The 14,632-nt window shown below is 32.8% G+C and overlaps 1 protein-coding gene and 1 long non-coding RNA gene across 2 annotated transcripts in view; both read left to right on the top strand.

Moving 5' to 3' along the window:
* The first annotated feature begins 6,847 nt into the window (after window positions 1–6,847).
* LOC139525008 (scavenger receptor cysteine-rich domain-containing protein DMBT1-like) overlaps window positions 6,848–14,632 on the top strand; it is a 107,980-nt gene continuing 100,195 nt past the window's right edge. Inside the window, exons 1-2 of the mRNA XM_071320183.1 lie at window positions 6,848–6,942; window positions 12,571–12,616. Coding sequence (XP_071176284.1) covers window positions 6,913–6,942; window positions 12,571–12,616 — 76 coding nt within the window. The 5' untranslated portion in view covers window positions 6,848–6,912. The remainder of the gene's footprint in view (window positions 6,943–12,570; window positions 12,617–14,632) is intronic.
* Window positions 7,123–9,611, top strand: LOC139523274 (uncharacterized). Its single transcript, XR_011664586.1, has 2 exons — window positions 7,123–8,518; window positions 9,037–9,611. It is a non-coding gene; the product is annotated as an uncharacterized lncRNA (long non-coding RNA).

Raw genomic sequence — 14,632 nt, 5'->3', positions numbered from 1 at the left:
ATTAAATGTGGATGTGTAAGATGTCATTGTTTTATTATGCTAACGATCATTATGACGACAGATGGAGCTTGGTTTCTTAATATAAAAAAGAAGATGTGGTATGATTGCCAATGCGACAACTGTCCACAAGAGACCAAAATGATACAGACATTAACAAATATAGGTCACTGTACGGCCTTCAACAATGAGCAAAGCCCATACCGCATAGTCAGCTATAAAAGGCCCCGATAAGACAATATAAAACAATTCAAACGAGAAAACTAACGGCCTTATTTATATAAAAAAAATGAAAGAAAACAAAATATGTAACACATTAACAAACGACAACCACTGAATTACAGGCTCCTGACTTGGGGACAGGCACATACATAAATAATGTGGCGGGGTTAAACGTGTAAGCAGGATCCCAACCCTCCCCCTAACCTGTGACAGTGGTATAAGCCTTGTGTAAGTAGGAGCACATCCATATGGAATATATATATATATATATATACCTTAAGTAATTAAAATCAATTATGTACAGAACATACATATAAAAGAAGACAAAAAGATAGATATATACTTTTAAAAAAGAAGATGTAGTATGATTGCCAATGAGACAACTCTACACAAGAGACCAAAATGACACAGAAATTAACAACTATAGCTCACCGTACGGCCTTCAGCAATGAGCAAATCCCATACAGCATAGTCAGCTATAAAAGGCCCCGAAATGACAATGTAAAACAATTCAAACGAGTAATCTAACGGCCTCATTTATATATAAAAAAAAAATAACGAAAAACAAATATGTAACACATAAACAAACGACAACCATTGATTTAAAAGCTCTCCTGACTTGGGACAGGCACATACATACATAATGTGGCGGGGTTAAACATGTTAGCGGGATCCCAACCCTCCCCTAACCTGGGACAGTGGTATAACAGTACAACATAAGAACAAACTATAAAAATAGTTGAAAATGGCTTAACTCATCTGATGGACAAAAATACAAGTGAACGTGCCATTCCAACAACAAAAAGACACTAGGAACAGATCTGAGAGTACTCGCAGTTAACTGACACCTAGTTCAAAGCCACTAACAACTAATAAAAAATCATGCTTCTAAGACTAAATTGTTTGTTTTATATGGCATGTATACCAGGTACTAGGTTATATATAGAGGTGCCCTCATATAAACATGTCTGTTTACTGTACTGGTCACACAACCTGGGAGGGAGTGTGTCAAATCCCGTATAATAAAATTAACGGTACCAATTTTCTTGCACCAGATGCGCATTTCGACAATACATGTCTCTTCCGTGATGCTCGTGGCCAAAATATTTGAAATCCAAAGCTTATATAAAAGGTATATTTAGATGTGTCGCTTGAATGGGATCCCTCATAAAATTCGCAAATATATTACTGTCAATGGGCAGGAAATTTCTTTCATATTTGACTATGTCAATGAAAGTAATTAAAAACATGAAATATAAGACTGAGCTGGAAAATTCATTCTTATATAGTTCTGGGCAGCACATTGTGGACAAAATGTACTGCTTTAAACAATTAGCAAAACCAATCCCGCATACTAAGCTGTGAAAGACCAAAAAATTGCAAAAGCTATGAAAAACAATTCAAGAAAGTAAACCGGCTATCGGTTTGAATTATGAAATTGAAAAACAATAAAAATAGGTATGTTATACACGTTCATTGTTTGGACATTAATTAGGCCGTTAGTTTTTCTCGTTTGAGTTGTTTTACATTTGTGTTTTTTAGCCTTTTAAAGCTGACTGTGCAGTATGGGTTTGTTCATTGTTCAGGCCAAATGGCGACCTTTAGCGGCTAATTTCTGAGTCAAATGATCGCTTGTGGTGAGTTGTCTCATTAGCAAACATACCAAATCATCTTTTTTTATATCAACAACCACCAATACAGGCTTCTGATTTGAGAAAGGTTTATTCATATGTATTTGTTTATAATTCATTTTTGATATCCTTATAGCTATATTCTAAATAAACTGCATGAATATAACTGTACTTACTTTTGTTAAAAAGCCAGTATGCGTCATACGGTCCTCCACTTAGGCCAATATTTTGTATGTCAAAAGGACAGTCCTGTTTTACATTTAAGATGATTTCTACGTCTTGAACTCTTCCTCTTCCAATTTTCAACTCGCCATTTTCCCAGCTAACCCAAAATTGTCTGACATCACTACAGTTCATTTCAACTCCATCAACAGTTTGCAATATTTCAATATCTGCAGCTGTATCGGAGTAAATGTTTCGTCGCATTTGTGATTTGGTATTGGACCATCCGCCAACTATTGCTTTATAAAATGGAACACCAAAGTTCTCATTTTGTGACAGAAACCATATAACACTTTCATAGCAAGACAAATAATAAAAAGTAAAAAACTGTGTATCTTTCTGGAAAGCGCCTTTTTCTGATAAAAGATGAGTATCGTAGAAACCCATCGTTTTAAAGAATACCTGCTGTCCTGCAAAATGATTAAATTTTTTTTTTTAAATTTATTTTCACAATTTTTAACAAAATGTACGATTAGACCTTTTCCTTCACTTAATGAGCATGGCAAAATGTTACTTATATATTCTAGTAAAACTGTTTTTGATATCTTACTCTTTCAAAATATTTATACTAAACACTCGGCGTTTCTTGCTGCATTGAAGACCCATTGGTATCATTCGGCTGTTGTGTGCTCTGTGGTCGGGTTGTTGACTCTTTGACACATTCCCCATTTCACTTCTCAATTTGACTTGTTCTTAGTAGTTTAAAGCTGGGTGAGTTTGTCAAAATATTCTCAACATTCAACCAGTCAATGTTTTATATAAAGAAGACTAACGTTATTACTAAAAATATCTTTGCACAGTAAAGGAAAAGAAAAATGTAGGTCTCAACGGATATAGCAACATTTTATTTAGGCCAAATAAAAATATATGTGTGGTTCCAGTGACCCTACCTTCCCTACTTTTTCGTCTTGAAATTAGCCTACCCTAAAGATTTTATTGTCATTTCTCATTAAGCACTGCTAAAGTCAGAATGATGCTCACATAGACTCAATGTAAAAAAAAACATAAAATAAAAAAAAATCCCTACCTACTTACCCTAACTTTTTTTCAGATGTAACTGGAACCACATATTCTATTTTATTTGGCCTTATGATACACAAGTTAGGATGACACAACTGATGATTGGGATCGGAGTTGGCGGAAGCTAGGTAACAAAGGGAGATACTGGGCCAGTATTGAGTGGTTAATCTTTGTCCTCGGATGTTAAAGTTGATCTAAGTTTTAATTATATCGCTGTTTTTTATTTGTTAAAAAACAAATTATAGCATTGGCAAGTATACTTAGACTTTTAAGAATAACATGAATCAAAACATTATATGAAACATAAATATTCCTACCCAATATAATGCAGCTAAAAGCCAGTAGAATACACACTTGTAGTCTCATTTTCTCATGAAAAAAGTAACTATGAACACTACCGTACACGTTTGGGTACGCGAACGACAAAGGCTGAACGATGATGAATTGTATCTCTCAATTTTGTTCTGCTCGAGTCAATCAAGAAAGTATCCAGGTAGTTTTTGTAGTCATAGTTTAGAAAAAATATCGGAATAGGATAAACATTTGAATACGATTGAAGAAACCCGCAAGATAACAAAGTATTGAATTGAAAGTATCGTATGTCTCAGAAATGAATAATTAATTTGAGGTCAGCAGTTTTTACATTGAGGTATATATAATTATTTGTTATGTAGATAACCCACATATCATATATACATTTGAGACGGTGTAGAAGGGTTGAGAATACTTTTAACACATATTTTGTAATAAAATCCGGAAAAATATTTTTTATTAGAATGACGGCAATTTTTTTGAAATGATACAAAACATTGGAGAATGTACGCTTGCGATAGAATTTTTTTCTTTTATAGGTTTTCATAAGTCCTTTACATTCGGCAATCCTCGTTTGAATCCGCTACTCTGTACGGAATCGGCCGAGTTGAGACGAACGAAGTCCTTCATTGATCTGAAGATTAAATACAGTTTTGCGCAGCGTGGCCTATACATATATTTACAAGACCACAACATAATTGAAAATAAATTTGGAATGCATAGATTATTTAGATTGGGAGTAAAACTATGTACACAGGCTCATATACATATAATGAATTTGTGGGAACAGCTGGTGTGAGCTGTTCTCTGAAAGTTTTGACAGTGACTGTATGGATTGGCAGTTCATTCCACTGAGTAACGGTATATAGAAAAAAAATGATTATTTATATGTATCTGTTTTTTTAGTTGAGATGTGTCTGAAAGTGAAATTATATTTTTTTTCGGGTTTTACAATGAGAATAGAAGATGGGATTGCTACAACATGATTTATTATTTTGTAGAACATTACTTATCGTGTGTGTAGTCTTCTTTTTTGTAGTGAGTTCGACGTGTTTATCATGTCTGTGCGACAACTGATGTTATGGTATCTGTTACAGACATATCCGGCAGCTCGTCTTTGGACCATCTCGATTCGTGAAGTTTGTTCAACTGTGTTAGGGTCCCATACTGAGCATGAATCTTCCAGTTTTGGTCGAACTAGTGCCAGATATTCATGAGTTTTGATGTTTTTAAGTTTATTCATGAGGGACACCTGCGGTGACTAGAATCAAGTCAAATGACTCTTCATCCAGGACAAATGTTTGTGTTCTTTTATTGAAAATGGCAGAGTCCAAGTTTACTGTTTCGTTTTGGATACAATTTACAATCCAATAAGTAAATGCTCTTTTAAATTCAGTACCGACATCTTTTATGGATCACATCCATATTGAATATTGAAACTGTAAACTCTAAGTTTTTTAAGGAATTTACAATTACTACATGTATCACTATCAAAAGAATTTGAACATGAACTTTGACATTATGTCCATCCTTGAACATATGGTAAGTAGCAGAAGAAGTACTAGGAATAAACGAAAAGTTTTAAAGGTCGTTAAAATCATTTGTCTTACATAAAACGACGAGAGTCCTAATGATAAACCAATACAAAATGAAATCAATTCAGTCAGGATTCCACTTTTTCAACATTATCTCCCTATTACTCTTTTTTTTCAATCTTAAAAACGACATGCATGTTGTCACCAATCTTTACTCTGATTGGACGAAATTACGGAATTGAACAAAAACCAACAAGAAAACATATACTACAATATAGGAAACATTACGGTCATAAAATCAAATAGATAAAATAAACACAGGCAAAATAATCAGGCTATTCATAGTTCAAGTTCTATTTTATCATATCGACTTTGTTTACTTGTGAGTGCAGTCTTACACGTTTTAACAGATACCAACCTTCATTCAACGTGTAACAATAGTGTAACATCACAAAAATAGAAAGACACAAGATAAGATACATATTGAAATGGCTTAACTCAATCAAAAGACATATTTACATAAACAAGTGAACATACACTGAACAAATAAATTTGATCTATAACACAATGTAAATACAAAATCAATCAAATAAAATAAGGTATAAAATGTTAAACTATTTCAGAAAGAAAACCATAACCTAATGCTGAGTTCACACGTAATTCGAATTCGATTCGCATTAATAATTCGAATTAGTTTAATTCGCATTCAAAACGTTTTACGTCCTAGGTAACGTCATACTAATTCGAATTACAATGCGCGTCAAATTCGCTTTACTGTCCACACGACGTTACCTTTCAGTTTGTATTAACAAAAGCGTATTTCTGAATCAATTCGAATTAAAAAAGAAGAGTGTGTGAACGCGATTAGCGAATTCGATTCGCATTCGATTCGAGTCCAATTCGAATTAAATGTACGTATGAACGAGGCATTAACCAAAATGCCATCAAAAAGGATAATGTACACAGGTTAATGAAAATAATTTTGTTGTAAGGTATTCAGTAATGGAGAACGGAAATATTTTTTACAAAATAAATATTTGTTGTTGTTCATAGTACCATGGATACGTACGCGTAAGAATAATTCTAATCGTGAAAATGCATTGGTGATAGAATTAAGCCACCATATACATAGAAACAATTTCGTTACATAAGTTTTTGTTTTATTGTAAAATCATTAATATATGTTTTCCAAGCGGTGTCATGTAATCGTATAACTTCCTATGAGTTTCATTTATTTAAATTGTAGTAAATAACTTCAGCTCAATTAATATTATTGTGATTTTATTTTTTTCCAGTCTGACTTTTATACCACCAACTGCCACAAGTCTATCCGTGAGGTTTTGGTCAATTTGTTGTGTCATCCAAACATATAAAAAAGAAGAAATCAATTATTTCGATAAACATACCTTTACCATCACTACCTTCTTTTTACTTCTGGAGCCAGGAAATTTTAAAGTCACAATTGATTTGACTGTGTTTGATTGACATTTAAACTATCACATTTACATTCCAGTCCGTGATTGCTGCATGTGAAAATTCGAGATATGTGGCAAATCACGGTCACAAATTACAGAAATGTGACAGCTGTGATACAAAGACAATACTCAGTTATGAAATAATTTTGTTGACTCCTATCCAAACATCGATATAAAAAAGGAGTCGGCAAAAAACCAAGCTATCATTAGACCAGTTATCAGATTACTCTAGCAGTGAATGTGTGCTAAATTGGATAGTCAACGAAATGTTATACAGTGAAATAAGGCGTCTACATTTCATGTTATATACATGTGCATTGGCTAACTGATATTTAGGTGCATTTGACCCTTACGGAATATTTGTGTAGGTTATCACTGAACACCGTTAACCCCTGGCCTTGTCTGCTTTAGAACTTTCCGATTTGAGATAATGCATGTTTGCAGAGATAATGTAAAAGTTTGCCAAAATTTGCATATGTCCAATTGGTGCTTGGAGAAATGGTTGGACCTGGATTTATTGTGTTGTTTGTAAGTAGACGTATATTGCAAATAACGAATATGATTGAAAAAGCATTCAAACATCAAGCAAACATCATTTGCCCATATTTTGGAAACTATATGTCGTCTTTTATTTCTTTGTTCAAGTAAGTGGTTATACTGTTGGTAGCTGCACTACACACTGCAAATATTGCAGACGCCTGACGCGTCTGGACGCGTTCCAATTTTAAACACAATATGTTCAGTTATTAACATTAGTGTTCCACATTGAACGCCAGCATTAAAGAATATAACACATTGTGTTCAGTCTTTTAACGCACATATTCAAGACAAGTGTTCTAAATTGAACACTAAAAATGTTCTTATATTGTAATGGGGAGTGAAATTTTTTTTCATCATTTCAGAGTCAAACAGACGATGAATAAGGGTGATTCGTACTATGATTTGACGATAAATGTTTTTTAGCTGTATCGGCATATAAGCAAATTATAGTTTGGTAAAAAAAAATGAAACATTTTACAAGAGCGTATTTATAAGCGTGCAAATGATTGATTTTTAATATGAATCTTTTTCTAAACGACTTAAGTTCTTAAGGTATTTTTTTTAACAATGTAAATGCGTAAATGCTCATGAAAACGTTGCTCTTGTAAAAGCGTTCTGGTGTCGAACATGATGCGTTCAAATTTACCATTTTCCCTGAACGCCATGTGTTCCAAACATATCTGCGTACATAACAGCGCGTGACGTATTAATGTACCGGAAGTTTGGTTTTTGATCGTGATTGAAGAAGCTTCACTGAAGAAAATTAACAACAAAACTTGATATAATAGGTATGTTTATCTATATTTATCTACACATGACGAACATAAAAAAAATTTTTTTTAGTCATGAAATCAACAAATGTCTACCTGGACAGGACACACTGAAGTATAAATGGAAGAACATTTTGTTCGAACATAAAACTGCCCTCTCCACTTCCACTTAACTGTGCTGTCATAATTCGATTAAAAAAGTAGCGGTTCTTTGAGAGATTACATTCAAATTATCATGTTTAAAAAAAAATTAACCTCTGTAAATTTATACGTAAATGTTAAATGATATCGTTGCTATTGTAAATGTGTTCTGGTCTCGAACATGATGCGTTCAAGCTAATCGTTTTCTCCGAACGCCATGTATTCCTAACACGACTCAAACATTGTGTATAGAAAGCATTAAGAAGATCAAACGATCATCTACACTTTTGAGGATGTACATTTTTTAATTAAATAAAACCAATGCATAAGGATTTGTTCACAAATGCAAAAACTGTCATGACATTGCAATGTCAAGACAGAAGTTTGTAAAAAAAGGCATACTGCAACACTAATTTTAAATTTCTCATGTATATGTTATTTATAATAGCTTTGTAATTAGTAATTTATTTTAGCAAATGTCCACCCTTGTGCACTGCATTCATGTATTGTAATGTATTCCTATGTTACTTTTATAGGGTACAAACCCAACTATACTGTACTAAGGGTAAGTGTTCGTGCATACCTCGAGAATAAAGAGAACATGTTGCAGTTCAAGAGATGACTACTTATCCTGCACCATAAAAGTACTATATGTAAGTTTAAGAATTTTGAATAGGAGTGCATGTCCATTGACTTCTTACAAGTGTTGTTATTGCAGATTTATCAATAAAATGTGCACCATTCACTTGTTTACATTAATCAGAAAGCTATTTGAGCTAAATTTGATGCAATTACATCATCCGTCAATTATCCGTATACAGATCATAAGTGAAAAAAATACTAAATATCTTTCAAAATAAAGGCAAATGGTAATTAGTTTCTTGAAATGTTAGCAGTTAATTTAGTGACAAGTCTAAGTTGACGATAAAGTTTTGCCTAAAAAACATAATAGCACTTGCTGGACACTTTCTATCATTTTTTTTAAAAAGATATAGAACACGAGAGCACATTTGACCACTCAATTACCACTCATTGGCAAATGCATCTTATCTTATAATGCTGACAAGTATAATGGAATTACAAAAACGAAATAAGATTTTCTAATATTCTTAAGGAATGTCGACATGATGAATAATTTGTTTACTCATACACTTCATATTTCACATTTTAGAACTTACGGTTGATGGATAACAAGGTTTAAGAATAATTATAACCCAAGGAGAAGAATCCTCTAAAAATGGAAGCTCAAAATCAGTTGTAAACGACTCAAATCATGTTTAAAAGTGTCCAAGGAAGCAGTGTTACATGAACACCGACTCGACTACTAGCATCATATACACAGGGTATTTTATGTTTGATATTGACTATTTGAGTGCTATGCAGCCAGTGAATTATGGAACATTTTGGTGATAAAAGAGTCAGTGGCATCAGTTTTTTGTAAAGAAATTCAGAACAGTTCTTGACTTAGGAAGTTGCAAACGATGAGTTAAACATAAGACACTTGACTTTGTTGTAACATAATAATTTTAAATATATGACGAACATTTTGTTTATGAGTAAATATTTGGACACATTTTGCAAATTACAAATGTTATATTTCTAACTTGTCTAACTTGTCATTTTAAAGTTGCTTCAATATTTCACATTTTATTGTACTTTTTTTTTTAAATGTTGCCTTTTTTAATCAATTAAAGACGTTTTTAATCAATTAAAATATTTGTTTTACAAGACCACAATAATGTTTCAGAGAATATAACACTTTTTCTGGAACATGTAAAATTGTGTTCCAGTAATATACACTATGTGTTCTGGATATTAACACATATTTCTGGAACACAGTCCGAGCGTTCCAGAAGTGTTACAAGGCTTAGAACGCGTAACGGCATACAATTTTGCTCACAAGGACATGTTCCAGATTCAAACACTAGGCGTTCAAGAAGTACACGCTATCCGTTCAAGAATAACACATAGCGTTCGAAAGATGCACACATGATGTTAAAAACTGGAACACGAAAGTTAATATCTAGAACACTGTTACGCGTTCCAGATTCAAACACTAGGTGTTCAAGGAGTACACACTATCCGTTCAAAAATAACACACATAGCGTTCGAAAGATGCACACATAATGTTAAAAACTGGAACACCAATGTTAATATTGAGAACACCGTTACGCGTTCCAGAAGTGTTACAAAAGGGCGTTCAAAAAGTGTTCAGATTCTTAACACTTTTATTTACAGTGCATGTAAGCATGATTTTAGTTTGTGTTTTACTTTTACGACATAAGAGGGAATTTGCGTACGTAAAACTGGTTTAACCCCTCCAAATTTTATGTCTGTACCAGGTCAGGCTATTTCCATTAGGTGTTGTTTCAATCTGTTTGTTTTCATCGGAGTCATAATCTCTGACAGTCGTGTGGTAAATTTAACCGATTTAAAAATATACTTTACCAATCTGCCTGTCTGTTTAACGTGTAATAGACAAAATTCATTGGATGTATGGTGTAAATTGGTTGTTATCAAATTCTTAAATACATGCTTTTTTCATTAGTTATTATCGGCTTTGAACTTGCTATCAGTACCTGCGAGTACTCTCAGATGTGTTTTGTTGTTGTTGTTGTTGTTTTATAGGTATATAAATACCCTGACACATTCAGTCTGTGTTTTATTTATTTAGATGTTTTTTCGGCTTTGTATCGATCTGATGAGTTGCGCCCTTTTCGACTGATTTTTTTAGTTTGTTCTTATTTTGTGATGTTGCAACACTGTCTCATGTTAGGATGGTACGCCGTCAAACATATTTAGCCCCGCCATACTATATATGTGCCTATCCTACTAAGAGCCTGTAACTGCGGGATTGTTGTTTTTTGTTATTTCCCGTTTAACCCCCGAGTCTGCATACAGTGTTTGCATCCGGGACCTGTGTCACTAATCTTCATATTTGTGTTTTTAAGCTTAAAACATGCAAGCTTTAATAGTATACTTGTAAGTAATATTCATAATATTTTTGGCCAATTTCAACGAATTCGAACAATTTTAAATTCAATTTTAAAAATATATTTGCAAATGATTTTTTGAAGGTTGAACGAGTAACGTTTGAGTGAACTGTGGATTCATTATTTAAGGAATGACTGTAATATTTTTTTTCTGTCTATGAAGAAATAACATAAAAACATTGGTGCACACTGAATAACGCTCGTAGCGGGTTATTTAACGGTGTGCACCACATTTTTTTATGTTATTTCGAATAGACAGAAAATATATTACAGTCATTTCTTATATTTTAATTCGAAATTCCATTTTAAACCGTAGAAAACCATGAAAAAACGTTGATGACGTCACGTTCACATGACTAAATTATGTCTATGGGCTGATAACAAAATACGTCAGCCAATCAGAAGACGCGTTCTATCCAAAATTTAATTATTATTCGTTGGATACCAATTTTCGCGGAATTCGTTGGTACGGGTATCCACGAATTTAAATGTTAAACTATGATTATTTTCTATAGGTTTGTAGGCAGACTGTGGCAAAAACACGAAATAAAAAGATCTAAGAAAATACAAGCATTGATCGTTCCTTGAAAATAAATAAATCCACAGTAATAAAAATTTCATTCGGATTTCTATTGTTTTTCTCTTTTGTAGACGGACTGCTTTTAATTAGTTGGCATTATAAAGACTAAGTAACAAAACGTACAGATTAATGGACAAAATCTCCAAAAATATTAAGAAAAAAATAAAAGTATACATAAATAAAGGACCCCTCAAGACCATCAATGATGCGACTGGTTAATACATTTTACAAATTATTATTCAGTATTTGGTACATGATTGAAAAAAAATCTTGATACCATCTTTTACTGCCAGATTCTTAGCGAATGCCTTAATAAGGTACCGCTTGGCAAATGTTTGCTTAAACACAATATTATCAACCTAATATTCAGATCAAGTTTGAAGTTGCTTGTTTTTATATTAATTCCCCTCCTTTTCTTGGTTCCGGAAATCATTTACCGTACCTGTACATGTACCACTTGACCAAAATAGCCTTGATATTTTTCACAGCGTATTATACCAAAATTACATAATTTATGAAGTTTGATTTGGACATTTTAGCAATAGCTAGTTACTGCAATTCAAAAGTTCTGTCCTTTAATCATCTTTATCATTGCAGGGTATTGATTAGTTTTCAAACGAACTTTATAGTACTAGACATTTGTTTTTTTGTTTACCATAATTCCAATAGCTACTAAATACAGATCAACAGTGAAGTGGTGCATACTTTAATTGTTATAGACTTCAAGTTGTCTTTCTTACTACAGAAAATTAGGTCAAGTAGTCTTGAATGAGAAAGGATTAGCGCTGACAAACATGTTCAACCCCAGCACTTTCATTCCTCTCATTGTAGAATTGTATCACACTTTTCATGTCAGGGTCTTTTTCCCATTGTTGCAGGCTGCCGTTGACATATAATTGCATACATTCACGTCATTTGATTAATTAATGGCAAACAATTTCAGTTCATAGAGAGTAAGAGGTAGGCCTCCAAAGCTCTACCAGAAGTCGCAACTGGTGGTTGATACAATTTGTCCAGAACACAAATCCATATCTTTATCATCTGGTATCATAACAAATATTATCACATCAGGTTAAAAGATAACAAGTAAGGATAAGTTGATTGTTTAATCGTTTTTTCTTTCTTCTTATAGATTCCTGTTATTTTATTGCAAGTTGAATTTACACTCCAACAACACAGTAAGTAATATAACTGAGCTTTTTATATACTGCCGTGTTACCCAATACCGACTGAGAATAAGCATCTTTGACAAACATGACGATTTCTTCCAAACTTCAAACTTCTCAGTTTACATTAATTAGTAGCATTCCCTATATTCTATCTCATGGTGTTGTCATATCAGAATTGATGACTTACGGATTTTATGATTAAGATTCAGCGAAGTGCTCATAAGAAGGTATTGTCAATGCGGGAGATGTATCGGTCATATCTGTACAAAGTCAGGAATATGACACTTGTTGTCCATTCGTTTGATGTGTTTTATCATTTGATTTTGCCATTTGATTAGGGACTTTCCTCGAAGTTCAGTATTTTTGTGACTCCTTTTTTTTTATACCAAACAAAATATGAAATATGGTCCAGAAGCAGTAATACAGAAATTTTATGCTTGATATGTTCCACAAATATACACATCAATTTGATCTAAGATATAATTATACATTTTTTGCCTTTCTCGTTGCATCTATTTTAATAAACAGCTAATTTACATAAAACTACCAAAACAAATCCTTATAAAAATCAACAACGCAGAAATCTCGTTCGAGACCGTGACATACCGTTTCTGTACTAAAATTGTATGCATTCATGGCAGATAATAAATTCGTGACAATTTCAAATTCCAAATAACAGGTCACGAAGTATTATAGATACTGTCAAATATTTCTAACTATAACAAAGAAAATATGCAAGAAACAATACAAACATTTAGAAAACCAAAATTTGTAAAATATCTTCACAGGAAATTACGTATTGATAAGGGAGAAGACTACTTAACAAGTTCTCTCTCTCTCTCTCTATATATATATATAAGACCAAAAAGGGAATATTAATAAGAATATTCGGTTTACGTTGATGGGAAAAGTTTGAGTCATAAAGCAGATTACAAAACAAAAATCATTACTGATGCACACCACACACTTTATATAGGCAAAATCAATGAAATGGAGCATTCACTGTTTTTTTCTTTTTATCAAAGATCGCAAAGACATAACTGTGTAAATTAACTCATCATACATTTGTAGATACCAGGTTTGAAATTTTGAAATTTCGCCAGACGCGCATTTCGTCTACAAAAGACTCATCAGTGACGCTCGATTCAAAATATTTTTTGAAGGCCAAGTTTAAGTACTAAGTTGAAGTCAGAGCAAAGCAGTTTGACTTTCATATACATTTTATATTAATTCTTCAAGATATAGTCGCGAAATCTGTGTACTACCTATTTTATTTATTTAGAATTTATTACGTAGAGCATACTGCCTATTTTGTAGCATTTTACATTGTTTTCTTATCAGTTGTAGACAATGACCTTGCACACTATTCAATTTATTTGTACTATTATATCTAAGTAGTTCACTATTCTTCACCCTAGATTAATTTCAGATAAGTAAATGTGCCAACACAGTTTATCAGTTATATTTTTGTAGTTTGGTCAACATATAATTTCATGATTTTGTACAAAAATCAGTTAGTTTTTTCGTTTGAATTGTCTTATTTAATTGTCATTCCTGTGCCCTTTATAGCTGACTATGCGGCATAGGCTTTGTTATATTGTGAATAGTTGCCTCATTGGTAATCACACCACATCTTTTCTTTTATATTTCCTCATTGTTTAAGACCGTTCTGTGACATATAGGTCACTGTACATAAATTATAGGTCACCGTACGGACGTAAACAATATTAATGGGAAAAAAACACCAATAGTGCATATATAGCAATTAAGCTATAAAAGACCCTGCCATTATAAACATAAAGGAACTCATATAAGAAAACTAACGAGATTTAAGTACGGTGCAGTCCGGTGTATCCGCGCACATAAGACTTATGACTTCACTTCATTCAACTGATAAAACCAATAATTGGATAATTTTGTGTGAACACATTCATAATATACTTTTATTTCATAAAATCTTCTGTTTGTATGGTTTCATCCTCTAGATTTTGTGTAATGTGTGTCCAAAATTAGGGAAACCCCTGT

The sequence above is a fragment of the Mytilus edulis genome, chromosome 5 (genome assembly GCF_963676685.1).
Source record: "Mytilus edulis chromosome 5, xbMytEdul2.2, whole genome shotgun sequence".
Lineage (NCBI taxonomy): Eukaryota > Metazoa > Mollusca > Bivalvia > Mytilida > Mytilidae > Mytilus > Mytilus edulis.
Note: the sequence above shows the minus strand (reverse complement) of the source record. Positions and strands in the feature narration are given on the sequence as shown.